The 25,865-nt window shown below is 41.2% G+C and overlaps 1 protein-coding gene across 2 annotated transcripts in view; it reads right to left on the bottom strand.

The window, feature by feature from the left end:
- KLHL1 (kelch like family member 1) overlaps positions 1-25,865 on the bottom strand; it is a 415,060-nt gene that overhangs the window by 159,094 nt on the left and 230,101 nt on the right. For both annotated transcript variants that reach the window (XM_044979915.1, XM_044979923.1), the window contains one exon: positions 8,891-9,103. In XM_044979915.1, coding sequence (XP_044835850.1) covers positions 8,891-9,103 — 213 coding nt within the window. The remainder of the gene's footprint in view (positions 1-8,890; positions 9,104-25,865) is intronic.

Here is a 25,865-nt window from a genome sequence, read left to right as displayed (position 1 = left end):
GGTCTGCTGGTCCCGCGGCTTCGGTGGACCTCCCGCAGGCCTGTGGGAGGTTCGCAGAAGCCGTGGGACCAGCGGACCCTCCACAGGCAAGCCGCCGAAGGCAGCCTGCCTGCCGCCCTCACAGCGCCGGCAGAGCGCCCCCCAAGGCTTGCCGCCCCAAGCACGCGCTTGGCGTGCTGGGGCCTGGAGCCGCCCCTGGGCAGAGGAACCATCTCAGTGGAAGCACAATCTGCTGGTATTCCCTGGGGGAATAGGGCTAGTACCATCTGCTATAGCATTTCCTTTTGCAACTCCTGCTGCTGGGATATCAGTTCTCTCAGCAGCTGATGTTGTTGTGTGGTCTGGTTTTGCTGCTCGGTAGTTCACCATTGCAACAATTGCTGTTGGAACTCCAGTTGCTGAGCAACTTGCTGCTGCTGCATCTCCACTAACAACTTATAGCACTACTCCGATTCCATCTGGCATGGAGCAGCTGAATTCTATCCTCTCTAAGGCTTCTTATCCCCTTGCATCAGGCATAATTATGCCCAAATTCTCCACCATTTTGTGGGGGGCAGAGGTTCCCTTAATCCTCTCCAGACCTGATTATCCCTCATGTATACTGTCTTTCCCCCTCCCCGCCAGTTTGTAGCACATGAAGTGTTCCCTGAGTCAAACAAACAGGCAAAAGAAAGGTCCTCTCCCCTCTCTTTCCCTGATGAGAGAGGGGAATCTCGGTGAAAACACAGAAAGGCAATGGTGGCCTGTCTCACAGGCATTTTTTCTGGATTCAGCTTTATGACTTGGTCTATCAAAGTCTCTTAGTGGAGCCTACATCCAGCCCCTCCTCTTGGGGCATACTGCTTGGGGCATACTCTGTACAGCTTTGGAAGCAGTGTAGCCTGTGACTGCCTCCTTCTCAGCTGACCGGTCTCTGTTGTCAGCAGACTCTGAGGTGGAGTAACCCTCTTTCTGTTCACCTCCCCTTCCTGTGGCAGGTTTCCATTTTTAAGCTCCTCCTGCTCGAGGCATAATAAGCCTTGCAGGTGCACCTCATGCCCAGAAGAGCTCCTTAGTCTCCTCTCCACCAAAGTGTGGGTGCGTCCCCTTACACTCATGTTATCCCTTCTATCTCCTTGGGCTGAATGAATAAATCTATGCCTATCCAGGGACAGAGGATGCATGTAAAAGGGTAGCTGACCCATTACAGGAAATTGGGCTTAGTTCTCCTGTTCCAGTCCTGCTGCTCCCAATTGGGCCAATTAAGGGGGAGGAGCAGCACTTGGGGGCTATAAGAAGTCAATCAGGAGTCACAGCACACAGAGTCAGTCAGGAGAAGGGCACGAGCTGAGAGCTGCCAGACACAGAAGCTTGTTCCTGGTAGATGCTTGAATGCAGGAGAGCAGCAAGTGGGATTTGCTGGCTGGTGTCCAAGCCAGAGACCCAGAAGGCTGAAGTTAGGAGGAGCAGCAGAGGGAGATGCCTACTGGCTCTAAGGAGGAGAGCTGGAGCCAAGGGTAACAGATGACTGAATGGAGGCAGCAGAAAAGCTTGCTGGAGAGTTGGACCCCAAGGAACAGTGAGGGCCCAGGGGAGTGAGGGATGTTTCCCTGACAAGAGGTTCCCAGAAAGAAGGGCTGGAATGGCTGTCCTGGCAGGGGGATTCCAGTGTAGCAGAAGGCAGAAGGGCATGGTGAGAACAAAGCCAGGTTTTAAGGACTACGTGTACCGGGGATGGTATAGACTATGTTTTGGGACTTCTGTTATAGACTTGTTGAACTATGTTTTCTTAAAAACTTGAGCTGGCAGACTAGAGGACAAACTTGAATGGAGTTATTGGGGATCCAAGAGGGAACATGAGGTGAGAGGCCACCTTCAAGGCTGCGCTGAGGCCAAGGGGTGTTCCTGGGAGGAGGATGTGTGTTCACAGTTTAGAATAGTGGTGCCCAAACTTTTCCTGTCAGACCCCTCCTTACCAGTAATGGAATCTAACCAGGCCTCCCCTCCATTACAGTACATTTGGCTCCGCAGAGGAGTTTGGGCTGAAGGAGGAGTTGGAGGAAGAACTGGGGATGGGGAAGGAGCTGGGGCTAGAGACAGAGCTGGCCTGGGGGCAGAGAGGGAATTAGGACAGAGCTGGGATTGGGGAGGAGTAGGGGATGGAGTGGAGTTGTGGCTGGGGCAGGAACTGTGGCTGGGCCCAGAGCTGTGGCTGGCAGTAGGGTTGCCAATTTCAGTTGGACGTATTCCTGGAGGTTTCATCACATGACATAATATTTAATTAAAATTAATCTTTAATTGCTGGAGACTCCAGGACAACCCTAGCTGGGCATGGAGTGGAGCTGCTGCTTGGGCCAGAGCTGGGTTGGGTGGTGCGCCCTTCTCTCTCCCTTGTGGGGGCTTGGCCTGAGCCCTGCCACGCGCTCCCTGAATGTTCCTCTGCTCTCTCCTAGGGGGAGCCCACCCCCACAGTTTGGGGCCCACTGGTTTAGAACTAGCAGCTGCTGCCTCAGCTGCATCATTCCCTCATTTCTCTCACTCACCTGAGGCACATTCTGTGCAGGGTCATCTCTGTTTGACCTCCAAGCAACACTGTTCCTAAATAGAACAATGTGAAGAAACCACACTGCTGAGATATGCAGTGTAATTATAGCTCTGTTAGTCCAGGGAGACAAGGTGGGTGAGGTAATATATTTTATTGGACCAGCTTCTGTTGGTGAGAGAGACAAGCTTTCGAGTCACACAGGGCTTTTTATCTGACCTATCAGTCCTCATCTTCAAAGGAAACCTGCACAAAACTTTCAAAAGACAAGACTGGGTGCTTAAATTCATTACTCTGCTAGACACCAAAAATCATCGACTGAACCGCAACACTGGATTTATGGCTTATTACAACAATCTGTAACCACTAACACACACACACACACACACACCTTTTTGTCCTATGAGTACAGAGGAGTTTATGGGCCATCCACCTTGAATATGTGCTAATGTCTTAGGCTAAACAATCTGCTCCACCTTGCATTTTGCTGTGAAGCTGGGAGCTCCATTCGCAGACCTAAAGAGCTCTGTGTGGCTTGAAAGCTTGTCTCTCACCTACAGAAGTTGATCCAATAAAAGATCTTACCTCACCCACCTTTTCATACTGCTGAGAAATCGGTTTCCTTATTTCTATATGGAAACAGTGCACGTATGGGATGATACTCTCCTGTACTATTAAAAAACATTTAAAGTGTGGATATGAAGCTATTTTTAAATAGCCTTCTTACCTATTAGATATATTTCTTAACCTCCAAATTGGACCAAAAATCAGCCAACTATTTCCATACTGGGGTCTTGGAGATCTCAAGTATGTCAAAAATGGAAAAAGGGATGCATTAAAAAACTGACTTTATTGTAACCAGTGAAATATAAAACTATGAACTAGTTAAAACATTCCTAGATTGAGAAGCACACTACTCAGTACTTGTGCTGGGATCTAACTGACCCCATGATCAAACACTTCTTTTTATAAAAGCTACACACTATGTAAGCTGTCAGGGTCTAACTGACCCCATGTTTAGACAATGAAAATAGATAGCAACAGCAAAAATATAAAAAGGCACAAACACAGCAATGTGATGGTAAATGGCATCACTACTGTGAACAAATAGAGCAAAAAGGTGACAGGTTTTGAACATACCAGCTTTTATATTTTGCACATTTTAGATGTGTTTTCTGTCTCGTACTCTGGATAGATGTAACCTCCTTAGGCTCTGGATCAGTACCTAGCACACTAGACACTACTTCCCTAGTAGACTGAGGCAAGCCTGAAGTGTTCCTTTCTTGCACTGGTGGTTTCATCATATCTGAACCCAGGCCTCTGAGGAACATACTTTTCTTACTCAAAGATGAGGACAAGTACAATTCAACAAAATCCAAACAACATACATATTCAGACATACAATGTGTATGTTCAATCCAACAATGAGTATTTGCCCAAGTAACAGTGTCCATCAAGTGTAGGATTGCAAGAAAATGTACCCCATAATTGTGAGTTCCCCAGAAACTCTGCTTAGGAAGTGTAGGCGTCCAAGAAAATAATTTTGAAAGTATTATCTTGAAGAAAACTCAATTTCCTGGACAATTGCAATGATACATGAGGCAAATGTTATCTTGGGTCTCACTGACCCCCAAAGTCCTTTTAGTGCCTTAAGACAAAACCCACTAAGACTATGATGATAAAAAAAATGCTAAAAGGTTCATTTAATCATATCAGAACTGCTGCCTCAGAATGAAAACAATCTGATTCTTGAATACTTGCATAATTAATTTGGGGTCTAACTGACCCAAATACTTTTTGAGTGACTTTTTTCACTACAATAAAACCACAAGTATGCAGACAAAACCAATGTTAACAGCTTGTCCTCATCATAGTCTGTGAATACTTAAAGAAAGAAAAGGCAGAGGTTTGCCTCGTGTTTTATTTACATTTTTCTAAATGTTTGGGTTCCAAGAGACCCTCAAAGACCTTGGAAATGTAGTACTTTCATTTTCCCCACTGATCCCACAACGTTAGTCAAACTGACCCCATTACCTTTTTAGTTACTTTTTTTGCTACCAAAAAACCAGAACAGGTAGGATGATAAAACCAATGCAGAAAGATGGACTTCATCCTAGTTTGAAGATACTTAATGTATCACCAAAAGCTCTTACGCAAAGTAAGCTGCCACAAGATAAGAGGGAAGGTGCTCTCATGGTTTGGTAACTGGTTATAAGATAGGAAACAAAGGGTAGGTATAAATGACCAGTTTTCAGAATGGAGAGAGGTAAATAGTGGTGTCATAGAATCATAGAATATCAGGGTTGGAAGGGACCTCAGGAGGTCATCTAGTCCAACTCCCTGCTCAAAGCACCAATCCCTAGGGGTCTGTTCTGGGGCCAGTCCTATTCAATATATTCATAAATGATCTGGAAAAAGGAGTAAACAGTGAGGTGGCAAAATTTCCAGATCATACAAAATTACTAAAGATAGTTAAGACCAAGGCAGACTGCGAAGAGCTACAAAAGGATCTCTCAAAATTGGGTGACAGGGCAACAAAACGGCAGATGAAATTTAATGTTGATAAATGCAAAGTAATGCGCATTGGAAAACATAATCCCAACTATTCATATAAAATGATGGAGTATAAATTAGCTGTTACCACTCAAGAAAGAGATCTTGGAGTCATTGTGGATAGTTCTCTGAAAACATCCATTCAATGTGCAGCAGGAGTCAAGAAAGCAAACAGAATGCTGGGAATAATTAAGAAGGGGATAGAAAATAGGACAGAAAATATCATGATGCCGCTATATACATTCATGGTACGCCCACATCTTGAATACTGTGTGCAGATGTGATTGCCCCATCTCAAAAAAGATATATTGGAATTGGAAAAGGTTCTGAAAAAGGCAACAAAAATTATTAGGGGTATGTAACACCTTCTGTATGAGGAGAGATTAATAAGGCTGGGACTTTTCAACTTGGAAAAGAGACAACAAAGGGGAGATATGATTGAAGTCTTTAAAATCATGACTGATGTAGAGAAAGTAGATAAGGAAGTGTTGTTTACTATTTCTCATAATACAAGAACTAGGGGTCACCAAATGAATTTAATAGGCAGCAGGTTTAAAACAAATAAAAGGAAGTATTTCTTCATAGTCAACCTGTGGAACTCCTTGCCAGAGTATGCTGTGAAGGCCAAGACCATAACTAGGTTCAAAAAAGAACTAGAGAAATTCATGGAGAATAAGTTCCATCAATGGCTATTAGCCAGGATGGGCAGGAATGGCGTCCCTAGACTCTGTTTACCAGAAGCTGGGAATGAGCGATAGGGGATGGATCACTTGATGATTATCTGTTCTGGTCATTCCCTCTGCGGCACCTGGCATTGGCCACTGTCGGTAGACAGGATACTGGGCTAGATGGACCTTTGGTCTGACCCAGTAGGGCCATTCTTATGTTCTTAGTATAAACAGGCTTGGCATGAACATTTCTATTAAGATTTAAGTGTGGGTTGAGGTCAGGGAGACCTCAAAACATTAGGAGGGTTAAATATATTCTAAGTTATATCTTTGCTGATTTGACTAGAGACTGTGAGATGGATCCTTTTTTGGCCAATGCATTGTCAACAGCAATGGTAAGTTAAAGCTGTTTATTACTGGTGATGAGTACAGCCAGTTGGGAATATTCTGTCAAAATGATTTTTTGATGAAAAGTGCAATTTCTGCAGAAAAAAAAATCAATTTTGCCAAACTCCTTTGATTTTCCATTTCAGGTTGGTTTCTCCCAAGTCTAAACATTTCAGTTTGTTGAACTCAACCAAAATAATTTGTTTCTGCCTATGGTGCTAGAGTGCCTAATGGGAGTTCTAGTTCAGATGTCTCATGCTCTAATTCTTTCCTATGGACCATGATCCTTGACTGGAATACATTTCCCATGAAGTGCTGCCTCCTCTCTGACTGAATCATGTAGTGCATTATGGGAGATGTATTGTGACCAAGTAGCCAGGCTCTTAAGGAAGAATGAGGGGATAAGGCACCCAAACTAGAATTTGTCTGCGGCACCACAGCACCTTAGGCCAATGTAGGTTAATGTCAAATTGACTTCAAACAAAAAGTTTCAACATTTCCAAATCAAAATTATTCTGAACATTTCATTCTGTGAAAAGCATTGATATTTCACCTTTTTGTCCTGATGTGAGATGGAAACAAATGTTGAAATACTGGAATTTCCCACAGGAAGAAAATTCTGATTTTTGCTCAGCTCTAGTGATGAGGTGCAAACCATAATAATCTGTAAATTCACTTTTAGATCTCTGAGGTAATTTGCACAGCTGACAAAACATCTTTCAACTCATAAACTGAATTGCTTTAATATTCCATCACTGTGACATTAGATTTCAAAATAGAATTTGGAAAAAAAATCTAACTTACTTTTCACTAATTATGCTAATTGTTTCCTTTTTGTATTCTTCTCTGCTCAGATAATTGAAATATACTATTTAATTTCTCACCTTTTCTTATCAATTTAACTTCTGAGTTCTCATATAATGACATAAGGCTGCACTGACTGGATTGCTATGCAAACACTACAGTAATTAAAAAAAACAATTCTATTGAAGTTTATACATTTCTATTGGCTTTTATGAAAGTTTTTTCATTTTTTCCCCTTACATTTGGAGGCAAATTTGACATGAGAGTTTCCCTTTAAACACCAAACAGTTGTAAATAGAAAAGAAGTTTTAAACTGTTGTGTATATTCTTATTTTACACTCATTAGGTTCAACTGACCCTGTTTTACTTTCTACAAAACCTAACACCTAATTTACTAAAATCACTCAGCTACAAATTTATACTTCAGTCTTGAAAAAATGAGATACAACACATACTGGATTTTAAAAAGGCCTTGATATTACATTATTCACAGAGAGAAAAACATACATTCAGTCTAAAAAAATGCATTTACATTTTAATAAACCAACAACCACCATCAAAATACAGGTCTTCCCTCTGAGCAACTCTGACAACAGAAAAGCTTTTATCTCTGTAGATGATCAGAAATTTAAAGGTATAGTACATATTATAGTTTCAAGCAACATAGATTACCCCCAACATGTTCCAAAAACTCTCTAGACACTATATCCAAAAACTGTGTCTCCTTCCCTATTCCCTAGGGCTGCTTTGTGGCAGTAATACTCTGTATTTTATTCTATTGAAACCTAATTAAAACTTTTTTGTAGACAAATATAGTAAAATACTCCCAGAAAGATGGCATGAAATTAAAATAACGTTGAATGTTCTAACAAGGCATAATGTCTGGTATAACCATTAGCTGCAGCTCTTGACCCAAGCTGCCAGTAAACAGCAAAACATCCTCTAGTCACATGTTTAAAATATTCAGAATTCAACCACTTGGCAACAAATAACTAAAATATGCAGTTTCTTTGCTCACTTCATATATTTGGCAGGTGGCTCCAAGAAATGAGACCAAACCAGTAAATTACACCACCAATGCAGACATTCACCAACTTCTGTCTGAATTTCAGGTGACATAATATTCTACATAAACACTTAGGTTAGGATTAAGTACAGCTCCAGCATATCCCATAACTCAGGGGATAGAGCACTCTTTTGGGAGGTGAAAGGCCCAAGTACAAGACCCTGCTCCATATCAGACAGAGGGAGGATTTGAATTCAGGTCTCCCACAAGCTGAGTGCTCTAACCACGGGGTATAGGTTATTAGGGGAGGGAGAAAGGCATCACTGACATTGTCATCTTCAGTTTGAGTTTAAACTTGCTCAAAGCATGCCTATCAGATTAGGCCTCGAAGGCAAGACAGGTGGGGAATGCCTAGTTTGTGCACTGTGTTGGGGCTGAAGCATAAGTGTAAATCAAGCACCGACTCCCTGAGTGAAGTCAGAACTTAGGCAGTTTTGTATGTGGCTAGCAAGAGAAATGTAGGCACCTTGGAGACTAACTTTGGAAACTATAAGGGACTATAGGTGCCTACAGGGTTAGTCAGCAGCTGAACAGGGTTTTGTGAAAGCCAGTGGCTCTCAAATGTTAGATTTAGGCAGCTACATCCTCCTTGTGAATCCCACCAGTGAATCTCACAGTCTCTAGTAAAATCAGCAAATATATTACTTTGTAAGTAATCATTCTTAGGATAATCTAGTCTATCTGAATGGAGAATAGTCATCTAGAGATGATAAACACAAAGGAATTATCAGCAAACTATCTATAAAATTTGAATTCCATGCCTTGATCTGTTTTTGTTTTTAAACTATCAGAAAATTAAATAAAACATTTACCAGTTATGAATTGCTTTTTTCATAATAACTAATTAATATGCCACTTCATAAAACAAACCAAAAAAAAAGAATGCATTACCTGTGGTGGAAGTAGTGGTAATCTGATATAGGCAAGCAGCATACTGAGGTCACTACATCTCCTCGGCATGTCATATTTAACCCACATCATTAAGGCATGGAAAATAGTCTCTTCATCAGGAACATTCACATCATCACTGGCAAGAAGTTTATGTAGTTCCTCAGCCGGCAGTAGTAAAAACTCTTGATTTCTAATAACTTCCATTATGTTCTCCTATGTAGAGAGAAGTATTTCAGATTAAGTCCTACTGGAAAATTAATTCAGCTGCTAAAGCTACAAAAACAATAACAGGATTAGTCAATGACCTTCACACTTATCCAAACAGGATCCTTGAGAAAAAACAGGATGTTAGGATGAAACAGCTATACTTGTAATTCAAATGTGAATATACTCGGGATACAAAAGGAGGGTTACACTATAGGGCTTTATTATGAAGCTGGAGTGCAATAAACAACCTGAAATAGGGGAACAACTAGAAATGGAAAATTAAATTATCATCTGAGAATTAGTGAAGATGTGTGTGTCTGTTTAGATACGTATATGGGCCCCATCACTGTAGTAACTGAGCATATTAAGTATTGAAAGAAAGAAAGAAAGAAAGAAAGAAAGATAATCACACCTTTCTCTATTTTTTTCTTCCCAGTCTGTTTGGGAAATAGCTTAATTAGCTCAGGATTGTGTTACTTATATTCATGAGTGTGAGTGAGTGAGTGATGTTTTAGTGTGTGAAGAAATTAGGGAAAAGGTATAGCAAGGAACTGACATTTGCAGTTATGTCTTGATTCTAGTGGGAATGTACTGTAGCAAGCCAAGCCAGTGCCAAGAACAGTATACAGTAATTTTAAAAAAGGTATAATAAAAGCAAAAGGCTCATAATAAAAACATTTATAATGACAAAGAAACAACCAGAACATGAAGGTTTGATGGTGCCCTTTCACAAGAAAACTCAAAGGAAAAGGGCATGGAAGAAGGATGACATATGCAAGGCTTCCTAAGCAGAGATTCCTCCAAATTCTTCCACTGAGGCAGAGTTTGCTCATTCGGAAAGAACTGAAAGTTTTCTTACAAAATTCTTGATATTCACACATTTTGAGGGTTATTCTGGAAGAACAGGGCCTTCTCATTGGTGAAAGACTTACCTAGATATGAAAGGGGATGGGAAGCTAGTGAAATGGTTTAAAGAGGGGAGTGACTCAGGTGAGAAAGGATTGTGATTTTGGGTACACCTAGAGTGAGATGAGGAGCAGGGCAGAAAAGAGAAGGAGATGAGAAATGACAAAGGTACAGACAAGGAATTTAAGAGGAAATAGGAAAAGAGGTAGGGACCCAATAGGGTGAGAATTAATTCTGTCTCCATAACCATTCAGTTCTTGGGCTACATTTATACCAAGAGCTAGGAGTGTAATTCACGTTTTGAGTAGACTTCCTTATGTTAGCTTTCATTGAGGTAGCTGCGGTAGCATGGGAAGTGGAAAGCAGCAGCAAGGGCTAGCTGTCGTAAGTATGTACCAACAGGGTCCAGGTTGGTTTATATACAGGGCAGCTAGTCCATGTTGCTGTTCACCACTGCCAGCGCTATCACAGTTACAATATTTTTAGTGTGCTAGCTCAATAAGAGTGAGCACAAGTATGTGTACTCAAGTGGGGAATCACACCCCTAGCTTCAAGGGTAGACATAGCCTCAGCCTATCAATGTAGTTTCAAGTTAGCACCAGTTACAATGGTTTGTTTTTGGGGAGACATGGACAACTGTCCACTAAGAATGGAAATCACCAACTTATTTTATATAAGGTATCAAATTGTAATGACTTTGAGTCACTAAGGACTTAAATATGACAAAAGGATGAAAGGCTCTGCATTCCATTACTGTATCCTTGAGCCAGAGGCCCCAGGTATATTGAACATATTCTATAACATGTATGTATACACACACACTGTGTATATGTATGTGCCTGGGAAAGAAAGGGAAAAAGAGAGTGATTGTGTGTATATGCATGTGTGTATATATAATATACAGTGTATCCATACACACATATAGAGTGTATAACGTAGAGCTGATGTCTGTAGTAGAGGTTGTGAAATACTTTCCATTATAAACCCTTGTTTTTAATTATTTAAAACTTTTAAATATCTGCCTGTTTGTTTGTGCGTGTGTGTGTGTGTATATATATATGTGTGTGTGTGAGTGTGTACATACACATACACACTCACATACACACACATATATATAAAGAGTCACAGGTTTATGAACATGAACCATATTAATTGCTTTATTTATTTAGCCATAAAAACTGCTGATTAGAACAAAGAACATCGACATTTTAAAACCTGCCCTGACTAAAGGTTATGAAGTACCTATAGTACCTATAAATTTTTGAGCTATTGCAGAGATTTAAGTCTTTAACTCCCATTAAAGGAAATTTATGTTTAATAGCTAAGATCCTGTGTAGTGATTTAAAAATGTTAAGGAAAAAGTTTTCAAGTGTTTAACCACAAGTTGGCTTTATTTTTATTTTGTTTAATTACATCATAAAACTTGGAAAAATTAATTATATTTTCTCACCGAAATGATTCATAAGTCAATCTTAATTACAGTTTGGTTAAATTTAGTCTAAACCCTACTATGAAGAAAATGTAAGTCTATTTGCTAATAAGAACCAACATGAAACTTTGCAATAATGTATGCACCCAATGTCCTAACGTTATTTAACTGTACAGAGGTGGTAGAACAACCCTTCATTAATTTATAAATGTTGAGTGTCCTTGGAGAACATTTGGTTGCAACTGAATATGTTTATCAAAAAGTTAAGTTATTTGCTTGCTAGTATACAACAAATTAGAAAAATACTCTGAATTCAGAACACTTTTAGCCTCATTTTATTTTTCATATTTATTTATTTAGTATTTTGCACACTTAATAATTACTCATTCCCTGGTACAAGTATTTGGTTTGTTGAGTTCCACCAATTACAAGATCCTACCCTCAACGTAATGTAAATAATAACAATAATTTATAATCCAGCAATACCAGAAATGTAACTTTTATTTCTCTAGGATTTCAAGTGAAGTAGGCAAACACTAGTTAGACTCATGGACTCTAAGTCCGGAAAGGACCCTCATAATCATCTAATCTGACCACCTGCACATTGCAGGACACAGGACCTCCCCCACCCCATCCTAAAAACAGACTCATCACCTCTGGCTGAGCTACTGAAGTCCTCAAAACATGATTTAAAGACTTCAAATTAGAGATAATCCACCATTTACTCTAGTTTAAACCATCAATCACCCCATGCAATCATTCTAATAAGTCCTTCTCTGCACCTGTTCCAGTTTGAATTCATCTTTCTTAAACATTGCAGACCAGAATTGCACACCGTATTCCAGATGAAATCTCACTAGTGCCTTGTAAAATGCTGCAGAGGAAGGTGAAACCTTTCCCCTCCCCACTTTCTTGGGTCTCTGCCAATCTGACCTGGGAGAAAATTTCTTCCCAGCCCCAAATATGGTGATCAGTTGAACCCTGAGCATGATGGCAAGACCCACCAGCCAGACACCTGGGAAAGAATCTCTTTGGTAATTCAGTTGTCCCCATCTAGTACCCCATCTCCAGCCACTGGGGATAGTTAGAAAGGCATGCAGATTGTCATATGCAGGTGAGGTAAATGGCCAAGACATATGATTCATGTTCCAGTGTGGAATTTTGTTACTTTCATCCAAATATTAATATTAATATTTCTATTATATCTGTCATCTGAGGTTCTCAAAGGGCTTACCAAGCATCAGTTAATTAAGCTACACAACTTCCCTATCAGTTAGGTAAGGTATAGAAAAATCATATTATTCACCACTCCACACAGACACATCTGGGTATAATTCAGCAGCACACAGCAATTTTCAGTAAAAGGAACACTATGAACATAGAGGGAGGCCTTATGTCTTGGAGGATAGAATTAGGGAGCTAAAAGATCATTAGGCTGAAAACAGAAAGTCTGTGCTAAATCAGGGATGGGCAAACTATGGCCTGAAGGCCACATCTGGCCCTTTAGACGTTTTAATCCAGCCCTCAAGCTCCTGCTGGGGAGGGGGGTCAGGGGCTTGCCCCGCTCCTGCGCATGTGCTGTGGCTCCACATGGCTCCTGGAAGCAGCGGTATGTCCCCCCTCTGGCTTCTATTGGTAGGGGCAGGCAGGGGACTTCGCATGCTGCCCTCGCCCCAAGTGCCGCCCCTGCAGCTCCCTTTGGCTGGGAACCATGGCCAATAGGAGCTGCAGGGGTGGCGCCTGAGGATGGGGTAGCGCGCTGAGCTGCCTGGCTGCGCCTCTGTGTAGGAGCAGGAGGGGGGATGTGCCAATGCTTCTGAAAGCTGCTTGAAGTAAGTGTCACCTGGAGCCTGTGCCCCTGATCCCCTCCCACACCTCAACCCCCTGCTCCAGCTGTGATACCTCTCTCGTCCTCCGAATCCCTTGGTCCCAGTCCGGAGCGACCTCCTGCGCCCCCAACCCCTCATCCCCTGCCCCACCTCAGAGCCCATACCCCCAGCCAGAGCTCCCCCCCCACACCCCAACCCCTGCCCAGCCTGGAGCCCCTCCCCCCACTAAATTCCTCATTTCTGACGCCACCCCAGAGCCCACACCTCGAGCTGGAGCCTTCAAGTTTCCACACCCCTGTGCTAAATAACATAAGTAAATAGGTCAATGGGCTAAAAAAACACAGAATGTCTGAACCAGCTCAGATAAAAGGGAGAATACCTAGAGAACCATTTACTAACAATGGACAAGATACTTTAGGATTGCAGAGATGATTGCAAAGAGTAAGTTGAACATGGACAATTCATGGACTGAGCATGCTGCACTGAGATCAGTTTCTGCAAAGTAACCAACACAATCCCAATACGTGTGATGCAATGTAATGTGTAAATGTATATAAAGGAAGAGGTTTTCTGTGTAAGTCTGGATATGTGGTATGCCCATGCCTATGCTTGAGACTGATCAACTCAGTTTAGCTTTGTTGTATGACAATAAAGGAACCTGACTAATGAAATCTGGGAGTCAAATTGTCTTATTTTTGGATCCCAGAGAACTGGATGAAGTGTTCTCCCAGAAATGGACAAGGTATTCTGGATACGCCAAGCAGGAAAGGTCTTGGAGAGAATCCCCTCAGAATATGCAAAACCATACCTTTTTTTTTAAAATGTCCTTTATAAATAGCTAATCAATACTGTAATTAACATAATGTCCAAATAGTAATTGAGAACTCAGCCACAACATTACAGAGAAATTGTTCTCATATTCCTGTACATTAAATTCCTGTACATTAAATTTAAATTAAAAATAAGTAGCCATTAAAATGAAAATGTATATAATTAACCATAAGCAATCATATTATTATGGACTAATGCATGGTTCTATTGCACACACTTCCTACTCTACAGAGATTTACATTTCTCCCTTTCTTCATTAGCCACCTCTCAAAATATATAGCCTGTATGCTTCAAAAATAACTATTTCTGTTAGAGAATGTGCTTCAGTTAAGTTTTTATAAAAGCAGTAAAATGTTTAAAAAATATGTTATGTTAATACATCAAGTTCTAAAATGATCACAATAGAAATGTATGAAAGAGTTAGCATTTATATTTCACTTATAACACATCTTGGTGTAGAAAAGCATATATGTTCACAATAAGGAAGCACTTATAGGAAATACATTTCCAGTCATAAAGAGGATACATGCAGTACAGCAACAACGTTGCACAATTTGCTCTTCCTTTTACTTACACACACACACACACACTGTAGAAACCCAGCATATTTCCTAATGTACATGCAGTATATTAGAAGCCTTAATAAGCATCCCATGGCCCCACAGCATGCCAACATCTTTATGGCTGACTTAGAACAACGCTTCCTTAGCTCTCGTCCCCTAACGCCCCTACTCTACTTGTGCTACATTGATGACATCTTCATCATCTGGCCCCATGGAAAAGAAGCCCTCGAGGAATTCCACCATGATTTTAACAGTTTCCATCCCACATCAAACTCAGCCTAGACCAACCCACACAAGCGGTCCATTTCCTAGACACTACTGTGCTAATAAGCGATGGTCACATAAACACCACCCTATACCGGAAACCCACTGACCGCTATACTTACCTACTTGCCTCCAGCTTCCATCCAGGACACACCACACGATCCATTGTCTACAGCCAAGCTCTAAGATACAACCGCATTTGCTCCAGTCCCTCAGACAGAGATAAATACCTGCAAGATCTCTATCAAGCATTCTTAAAACTACAATATCCACCTGCTGAAATGAAAAAACAGATTGACAGAGCCAGTAGAGTACCCAGAAGCCACCTACTACAGGACAGGCCCAACAAAGAAAGTAACAGAACGGCACCTTCAGCCCCCAACTAAAACATCTCCAGCACATCATCAAAGATCTACAACCTATCCTGAAAGATGATCCCTCACTCTCACAGATCTTGGGAGACAGGCCAGTCCTCGCTTACAAACAGCCCCCTAACCTGAAGCAAATACTCACTAGCAACCGCACACCATACAACATAAACACTAACCCAGGAACCTATCCTTGCAACAAAGCCCGATGTCAGCTCTGTCCACATACCTGTTCAAGTGACACCATCATAGGACCTAACCACATCAGCCACACCATCAGGGGCTAGTTCACCTGCACATCTACCAACGTGATATATGCCATCATGTGCCAGCAATGCCCCTCTGCCATGTACATTGGCCAAACCGGACAGTCTCTACGCAAAAGAATAAATGGACACAAATCTGACATCAGGAATCATAACATTCAAAAACCAGTGGGAGAACACTTCAACCTCTCTAACCACTCAGTGACAGACTTGAAGGTGGCAATTTGCAACAAAAAAACTTCAAAAACAGACTCCAAAGAGAAACTGCTGAACTTGAATGAATATGCTAATTAGATACAATTAACTTAGGTTTAAACAGAGACTGGGAATGGTTGGGTCATTACACTAATTGAATCTATTTCCCGATGTTAAGTTCTCCTCACACCTTCTATGGGTCATCGCGATTATCACTTGAAAGGTTTTTTTTCCTCCTGCTGATGATAGCTCATCTCAATTGATTGGCCTCTTACAGTTGGCATGGCTACTTCCACCTTTTCATATTCTCTGTATGTATAAATATCTTCTTTCTGTGTGTTCCATTCTATGCATCCAAAGAATTGAGCTGTAGCCCACGAAAGCTTATGCTGAAATAAATTTGTTAGGTGCCACAAGTACTCCTGTTCTTTTTCCAATTAGAATGATTTCCCTATGACTCTAGTAAACAGAGGCTATATTCTAAATGGAAAAAAGGGCACACAAAAGAGAATTTGGGAGAAAAAATAATATTTTCCTAGTACAGGGGGGCTTCCAAAAATGCAATTATTAAATACAGTTTTGGTAATTATTTCTTGGCAATATATAAAGACCTCAAGTACATTATTAAAAACAGATGTATTTTAAAGACAGTCTGCAATGATTTCTCTTTCTTGTTACGCTAATTTTAATTAAGAATAGTCCCCCATCTTACCCCTAAAAATGACCCTCATATTGGAGCAATCTTTTGCCATCAAAAGTCTTCTAAAAGATAGAAATAGTTTGTACAAAGACTTATAATACTCAGCTTCCTATGTGGATTGTTAAAATGCAAGTCACTGAAAAGCTGTCACATTAAGCTATTATTCCCTGATGAAACACTTAAAAACTGTTCAATGAATGCTGGAAATATATCAATGTACTATATGAAATATATCAATGTACTATATGAAATCCGAAAGACAAATTTCACACTAAAGTGAGATTGCAAAACATTTGTCATAGTGTACATTACATTGATTAAACTGACAGATACTCTTGTTTTATCTGTGTTCTGTAAATTGGATATTCTGAGGGAATGCACATTATGCTCTACTTTGTCCAAGGTGTTGCATGGCAGTATCCAATAATCACATACTATCAACTAACTGTAACATGCAATAATTTCTCAATGTCAATTATTTGTTGGGGGGGAGAAAAAGAGGGAACTCAAGCATTCTTATCTCATTGTTTGTTTTTCATTACCTGCTCTTCCTCAAGGCCCCCATCTCATGCTGAATCATTCTACTCACTCCCTTTAAAATCCATCAGTGTACTGTAACTCCTTTATTAATGGGAAGGATTGTGTTAAAAGCAAGGTGAGGCAGCAGTCTTTTGACCCCAACTAGAATTGCTGCAGCTGCACTGTCACTAGACCATTAGTCCCTGACATCACTTATTTACATTGCTGTAAATCAACAGAAGGATTTCTAGACTAATATTTGCTCCAGTAAAATTACACAAATTCTTTCCTCTTTTGTGCTTACAAACATTTTCAGTAACTTATAGAAGAAATAAAGAGGCTACAAAAGAGTCAGGATGCGGACCAGAGAAATTGCTCTCTGTTGCAGTTGGCAGTTTAGAGCAGAAGAGAAGCATGGACATTCTTTAAAATAAAGAATGAAAACACCTTGTACTTGGAATTTTCAAGAATGTTATGGGGAAGCCCCAATATCATTCAGGTTCACCTGCCACTGCTTTCATCTCTCCACAATTTACAAGGTTAGTATGTTTTTTGCAGGAGCAGGGAGGAATATTTCAACTCAGAAAGACAAATGAGATTCATTCAAAAATATTAATAGTTATTCAGCTGAGCTGCCTTTAATGCTGCTGGAAGAAGTTCTAGAGGAAGCCAACAAAATCCTGAAAGTCACAATGAAATATGTCAAATGATCGTAGAAAGCTCTGCAAATAAAATCTTTTGTTCTGACTAGACAGTAGCAAACATCTCCAGTATACAATATTATTAATAAGGCTATCTAAGTGGCCTGTAGCACCAAACAAAGTAAATACGTTCGATTTCCAGCTGTAGCCAGTCCAGCATGTGCTAGAAGCCCTACCAATCCACCACTCTCAGACTTTGCTTAGAGGGGGGAATGCCTCATATTATTGTGGAATGCTTCTTGTATCTGAGCAAGGATGAGTGTTGATAAGCTCTGTTTCCTAATGGAGTTTCATTCAGACCTAGGAAGATCACTAAAAAACAATGAAGATGGGAGAACCACTGAGAACTAAAAGCAAGAGAACATCTCAGAGCATATAACTTATATATTAAGAGGTGTATGTCTGCAGAATGTTCTCATAGAAGAACAGAATGTTAGGAAGAGATGAATACATTCGGGCTCAGGACAAAATGGATTAATCAATGATAGGCTTCAACAATGATGGTCAAAAGTTAGCACCTGACTGAGTTTACTAGCATTTCACACCTCTCTGAGATTTCTTTCAGGATGTTGGTATGGAGACTCAAGAGAACCCTATTCCCGGTAACACATTGTCCTGTGAGTTATCTTCACATTAAGAAAAGGAAAAAGAATAAAAATCAAACTTAGATTTTGTACAGATGCAGCAAAATCTGTGACAAATCTGTAGGGAGACCCTAAATCAGTGGTGGGTAACCTGTGGCCCACGGGCTGCATGTGGCCCATCAGGGTAATCTGATTGATGGCCGCAAGACAGTTTTTTTACAGGGACCATCCACAGGCCAGGCCCCACACAGCTTCCAGTGACTGTTCTTCACCATTCCCGGCCAATCGGAGCTGCAGGGGGTCATGCCTGCGGACAGTCAATGTCAGCAAAATGTCTCGTGGCCTGCAATCAGATTAGCCTGATGGTCCACATGTGGCCCGCAGGGCACAGGTTGCCCACCACTGCCCTAAATTCTCAATCTGCAGATTTTCAATCCCTCCTGTTGGAATTTATATTGTCTCTGCTAATTAAAACTAAACTAAAATAAATCATTCCTTTGGCACTTTATACATTTCAAAGGCATCACAGAATCAGATTTTCCCCAGCTTTCTTCCTTCTTCAACATTCATATAAACTTAAATCTCTGGAACATGAATTACGTTTGCTCATAGATTAGGATTTGGCTGGGCCAACAGGGTGACAGGGCCATCAAGTTAGATTTGATGGCCCTGCTTTCTTACTAACTCTTACTCCCCTTCACAATGCACTCATTTTCATTCTTTTTCTTTCATTTTATATGCTCTTATTTGATCTATGCTGTACTATTCTTCCTTGTTTCCCCTCTCCCTGCATTCAGTAAACAAAGAAACAATGTCCAAATTTTGGGAGATTGTTGTATGAAGATTAAATCAGTGACTACCAGCAAGTTCTTTTCCGATTTGCTCTAGTGCACATTTGCAAGGAAAATGAAAAAGTCCTTATTCTGTTTCTGTCTATTAGGTAATTCGCAGGGGAGAATTTAATTATTTTTGTACTAATACAAACCAGCAATTAAAAGTGCACACACTGAGTACTGTAAGGTTATAAAGCAATTCACAGGATCAATATTAGTAAAATGGTTTCTTTATGCTTTTTGTGGAAGCAAAATTATCAGTCATATTATGAAATGTTTCTCCTTCAGATGAAGCGAGGGGCCAAAAGTTTTGTCATGCAAAAATGTTCTAGAAATCAAATGAATTGATGACTGAGGCCAATTCAATGGCTTGCCTCTTTCTGCTAAATTTGAAGTGTCTGTCATCATAAACCAACTTAACATTTTGTGCACCAGGGGCTCAGTTCTGCCCTGAATGCAGCACTAGAGACCAAGAGGAAAATCAATGATCCTTTGCTATCCCAGGTCTATTGGGATCAGCTTCAGCCCCTGCTGCAGGTAAGAGCAGCCAGGGCATGACAGAGAGCAGTACCTGATGGTACTCTGTCTTGCATCAGGCATCAAACCACTCAGGGATAGCTGCAGGATGATGAAGGCACATTGCCTTCCCTTTCAGTCCCTGAAGTTGGACTCAGAAGTGGGGAAGGAATGAAATCCCTCCACTGAATACAGTGGCCCCATGACCCCAGGCTGGATCCTCCCTTTTCTGACATGATTGGCTAATAGAAGTGAGCAGGAAATCCCAGTGGGCTGGATGGGAATTGTGCAGCAGCTCCTCATATGACACAGACTGCAGCTATGAGCAGGAGGGGTAATGGTTAGCTAAGGGAAGAAGCTCTGAGGTGTGCAGAAAGACTAACAAGAAGCTGTGTAGTGCTGCTGCTGAGCCCCTTTCTTGCCAGGGCTCTTTCCTATTGCCCTTTTCCTTTGCCAGACACTAAATCTTTCTAGTGTTGTCAACTTTCTAATTGCACAAAACCAAAAACCTTTGCCCCATCCCTACCCCTGAGGCTTCACCCCTGGACGGACCCTTTTCTGATGCCCTGTTCCCTGCTCACTCCACCCCCTCCCTCCGTCACTCACTTTCACTGGCTGGGGCAGGAGGTTGGGGGTGAGGGCTTTGGCTGGGGATGCAGGCTCTGGGGTGGGGACAGGGATGAGGGGTTTGGAGTGCAGGATGGGGCTCTGGGCTGGAACCGAGGGGTTCAGAGTGCAGAAGGGGGCTCAGGGATGGGGCAGGAAGCTGGGATACGGGAGGGGGTTTGGGGTGCAGGCCCTGGCCAGGCAGTGCTTACCTGAGGTGGCTCCTGGAAGTAGCTGGAATGTCCGGCTCCTAGGTGCAGGGGCAGCCAAGCGGTTCTGCGTGCTGCCTGCACTTGCTTGCGCGGCCCACTCAGCTCCCATTGTCCACAGTTCCTGGCCAAGGGGAGCTGTGGAGCCAGCACTCGGGTGGGGGCAGCGTGCGGAGACCCCTGGTCCCTGCGCCTACGAGCCGGACATGATGGCCACTTCTGGGAGCTGCGTGGAGCCAGGGTAGGCAAGGATCCTGCCTAAGCCCCACTGAGCTGCTGACTGGACTTTTAGCGGCCCAGTCAGCAGGTTGCTGACCATAGCCACCAGCGTCTCTTTTTGACTGGGCGTTCCGGTCAAAAAACGGACACCTAGAAACCCGAATTCTTTCTGGCAGTGGGTCCAGTGTGGGAAGTGTTTGCCAGCACATCCCTCAGCCCACGCCGCTTCCGCAGCCCCCATTGGCTTGGAATGGCGAACCGTGGCCAGTGGGAGCCGCTATCGGCCGAACCTGCGGACGCGGCAGGTATACAAACTGACCCAGCCCGCCAGGGGGCTTACCCTGGCGAGCCGCATGCTAGAAGTTGCCAAGCCCTGCTCTATCATGTCCCCCCTTATTCTCCTCATTTCGAGGCTGAAAAGTCCTAGCCTCTTTAATCTCTCCTCATATGGGACCCTCTCCAAACCCCTAATCATTTTAGTTGCCCTTCTCTGAACGTTTTCTAATGTCAGTGTATCTTTTTTGATATGAGGAGACCACATCTGTATGCAGTATTCAAATGTGGGTGTACCATGGCTTTATATAAGGGCAATAAGATATTCTCTGTTTTATTCTCTATCCCTTTTTTAATGACTCCTAATATCCTGTTTGCTTTTTTGACTGCTGCTGCACACTGCGTGGATGTCTTCAGAGAACTACCCATGATGACTCCATCATATTGTATGCATAGTTGGGGTTATTTTTTCAAATGTGCATTATTTACATTTATCCATATTAAATTTCATTTGCCATTTTGTTGCCCAATCACTTAGTTTTGTGAGATCTTTTTGAAGTTCTTCACAGTCTGCTTGGGTCTTAACTATCTTGAGCAGTTTAGTATTGTCTGCAAACTTTGCCACCTCACTGTTTACCCCTTTCTCCAGATCATTTATGACTAAGTTGAATAGGATTGGTCCTAGGACTGACCCTTGGGGAACACCACTAGCTACCCCTCTCCATTCTGAAAATTTACCTTTTATTCCTACTCTTTGTTCGCTGTCTTTTAACCATTCTCAATCCATCAAAGAATCCTCCCTCTTATCCCATGATAACTTAATTTACATAAGAGCCTTTGGTGAGGGACCTTGTCAAAGGCTTTCTGGAAATCTAAGTACACTATGTCCTCTGGATCCCCCTTGTCCACATGTTTGTTGACTTCTTCAAAAGAATCTAATAGATTAGTAAGACATGATTTCCCTTTACAGAAACCATGTTGACTTTTGCCCAACAATTTATGTTCTTCTATGTGTCTGACAATTTTATTCTTTACTATTGTTTCAACTAATTTGCCCAGTACTGATGTTAGACTTACTGGTCTGTAATTGCCGAGATCACCTCTAGAGCCCTTTTTTAAATATTGGTGTTACATTAGCTATCTTCCAGTCATTGGACACAGAAGCTGATTTAAAGGACAGGTTACAAACCATAGTTAATAGTTCTGCAAATTCACATTTGAGTTCTTTCAGAACTCTTGGGTGAATGCCATCTGGTCCCGGTGACTTGTTACTGTTAAGTTTATCAATTAATTCCAAAACCTCCTCTAATGACACTTCAGTCTCTGACAATTCCTCAATTTGTCACCTACAAAGGATGATCAGGTTTCGAAATCTTCCTAACATCCTCAGCCGTGAAGACTGAAGCAAAGAATCCATTTAGTTTCTCCGCAATGACTTTATCATCTGTAAGTGCTCCTTTTTTATCTGAGTTGTCGAGGGTCCCCACTGGTTGTTTAGCAGGCTTCCTGCTTCTGATGTACTTAACAAACATTTTGTTATTATCTTTTGATTTTTTGGCTAGCTGTTATTCAGACTTCTTTTTGGCTTTTCTTATTACATTTTTACACTTAATTTGGCAGTGTTTATGCTCCTTTCTATTTGCCTCACTAGGATTTGACATCCACTTTTTAAAAGATGCCTTTTTATCTCTCACTATCAATAGTTATGTGTCACCTCTGGGGCTGTAGATGCCATTCAGGGCTAGTCTACACTACAATCACTACATCAGCACAGCTGCATGGATTCAGCTCTGTTGCTGTAGCACATCTGCTAAAGACACTCTATGCCAACGGGAGAGAGCTCTCCTGTCAACATAATCACTCCACCTCCGCGAGAGGCAGTAGCTATGTCAGCAGGAGAGCTATGTCAGCAGGAGGTTGGTGTAACCTGCATCATTCACGGGGCGGCTTTTTCACATCCCTGAGTGACATAAGTTATCTCAATATAAGCAGTAGTATAGATCTGCTCTGAGCAGCAGGTTGCCTAAAATTAGATGTTGCAATGTTGAGCTTAACTCCCTTTTGTGGACCTAGCTCTAAGTGTCTGCAGGTTTGGGCCCTGACTTTGTAAGTTTCCTGTTGGCATGTTTTGGTTTTTTTTGTCACACAGAAACAAGGAAAAGAAAAAATATTTTGAATAACCTAATCTCTTCCCCCCACCCAACACATGCACAATAAAAAAGAATGGTAGCAGGGTTCAGCATTGGTGTAATGCCTGAAATTACGTTTAAGTAATTAAGATATCAAGTTGACAATGTCTCTTTAAGACTAAAGTTTTCATGTCAATTGTAAAAAAAAAATCTAACACTTAAAGCACAACAGAAGTGCTAAGTCTTATTATAATACAATTAAATATACTGCTCTGCATATTTGAGCTGGTATTAATATGCACCTAATACTGCGTTTGTACCAATGTATTTGTACTTGTAAATGTTGTACTTAGTTTTTATTGAATACCTGTTTTGGAATTATCTTCCTCAAAAAGTTGCAGTAAAATTGTTCTATGAGGAATCTAGATAAACTCGTAAATAACAGAACCTACGGTCTTTTTTTTTTCCCAGTGTAACAAACAAGAACACTAATCAACCTCCAGAAAGATTCTATAAAGCAGATAGTGCTAGCAAAACAAAAAACATTAAATAAAAATGCATAAAAAGTAGCATAAAAGCAATATAACCTCTGCTCAATTTGAATATATTTATAAAAGTCTACAGTATTTCTTCATGCCAATTAACTGCCCTTATTTGCCAATTAATTAGACTGGTGCTTTCTCAGCATTTACTGGGCACATAAGGGCAGTTTATTACATGCTAAAAGGGAAGGGATCTTATTTCCCAAATAATTTTTTTTTCCATGAAGACATTTGGCTAGTAGATGATTAAAAGAGAACAGCAATTAAATCCCCCCATCTTCATTACTGTATGTATCATTTTGCAATAAATCCAACAATGTCTCTATGTTTTACTGTCAGTGTCATTCTTATGAACAATGTATTAAATACAGATAAGGTATGCTTCAGCTTCTCCCGTCCCCCACAACACACACAGGGAAATAAACATCTTTAAAAACAAAAAATGTATATCTTAGACCAGGTGTCGGCAACCTTTCAGAAGTGGTGTGCTGAGTCTTCATTTATTCACTCTAATTTAAGGTTTCGCGTGCTGGTAATACATTTTAATGTTTTTAGAAGATCTCTTTCTATAAGTCTGTAATATGTAACTAAACTATTGTTGTATGTAAAGTAAATAAGATTTTTAAATGTTTAAGAAACTTCATTCAAAATTAAATTAAAATGCAGAGCTCCCCAGACCGGTGGCCAGGACCCGAGCAGTGTGAGTGCCACTGAAAAGCAGCTCGTGTGCCACCTTCGGCACCCGTGCCATAGGTTGCCTACCCCTGTCTTAGACTAAGCAGCAACAGACATAGACTTCCTGTGAGTTCTGGGGATGTTTTTGTTTTCTCTTTTTTTTTTAATTCCCTCTCCTACCATCTTTCTTCCTCACATTCACATAAGAAATGGTTCATCTTCATCATCAAACAGTAAAGACTTCAAGAGCATACCCTGTCCTTCTCTTCCTCTAAAGTCAATGGAAGTTGTGGATAAAAGTACTTGGCAGAATATGGCCTCAGGTGAATTACGTTAGAGAGAAAACAAGTAAAACTGACTTCTAGTTCTAGGCAAAATGATTAAAAATGCCAAATAAATTGATAATCCAGAGTAATTCAGAAGGGCAGCAAACCCATAGATAAGTATAATATGCATAGCAATATTACTTAGAGACAAATTCTCCCTTCACATGTGCCCAATTGACACCCTGTTTATTTCAACAGGAGTTGCTCATACGTGTTCACATCAGAATTGAGCCCTCAATGTTTTACAAACATAAAGACTCCAGAAAAGAGAGTGAATTTTTGACCTGTTGCTGTTTTTGCCTTGCTGTTGTTGTTCGTGGGTTTTTTTTTTTTTTTTTTTGTGAGGGGTTGGGGGAGAGATAGACAAAATGAAGGAAGTTGGGCCTGAAAGAATTATGTCCCCTACTCCTGGGAGTTACCAGGGGCTGAATTGTTCCCTGGCACATGTCAGAGTGGCCACAGAGCTGCTTTAACTAACAGCAGTACGTAACATCCCTTAAAGTACAGCTCTGCCAGGTGGAATCACTAGAGTGCACTGCATTCTGGCTCTCTACCCCACCCCTGACCTCCTTTAGTGGGGAAGCCAAAGAGGAGGTGGCCATCCTCCTGCTAGGGGAAGCCTCAGCTAGTGCCTCAAGAGGTTCTGAGGATCTGGCCCTATAAATTTATATCTCTGCTAACCACTGATCGTTAATTCCAGTATTTCAATGTCAGAGTACATAGGCTACAAAAATTGCATGTAGGTGAGTGTGTGTCTGCAATGTACCCATCTCCACATACACAGATAATAATGGCCTTTGGGCCTGGCATGCTACAACCTGGGAAACAATTAGTTACAATATTGTGCAATAGAAATGCATATAATTAAATTACGTGTTGATATTATCTGAACTCTGGATTAATTTATTTAAAAATGTAAAAATAAAAGCAGTCAGTCACTTTCAGTGCTTAGCTCGCAGCCTGAAAATCACAGGTGTAGCTAGAACAACTATGGAGACTGCAGTAAGAAATGTGTAAGAAAATATTTTGGGAAAATGGAGAGCTGAATTTATTAAATTCTTCCTCACCTTTAGGAAGGACTGAATAGTCAGGAAAAGCAATTTCCTTACCCATCATCTGACAGTGATGACAGCACCACAAGGGTCTGTTTCCAAGGAAGCTGTTCTTACTTCAGCTGCAAACAACTTCTCTTTACTGACTTGCTCAGAACTCTGTTCAAAGGGGTTGAAGGGTGAGATTGTTCTTTTATTAATATGAGCAGTGCACAGCAGTTCACCTTGTGAAC

Source organism: Mauremys mutica, chromosome 1 (genome assembly GCF_020497125.1).
Source record: "Mauremys mutica isolate MM-2020 ecotype Southern chromosome 1, ASM2049712v1, whole genome shotgun sequence".
NCBI classification, from domain to species: domain Eukaryota; kingdom Metazoa; phylum Chordata; order Testudines; family Geoemydidae; genus Mauremys; species Mauremys mutica.
Note: the sequence above shows the minus strand (reverse complement) of the source record. Positions and strands in the feature narration are given on the sequence as shown.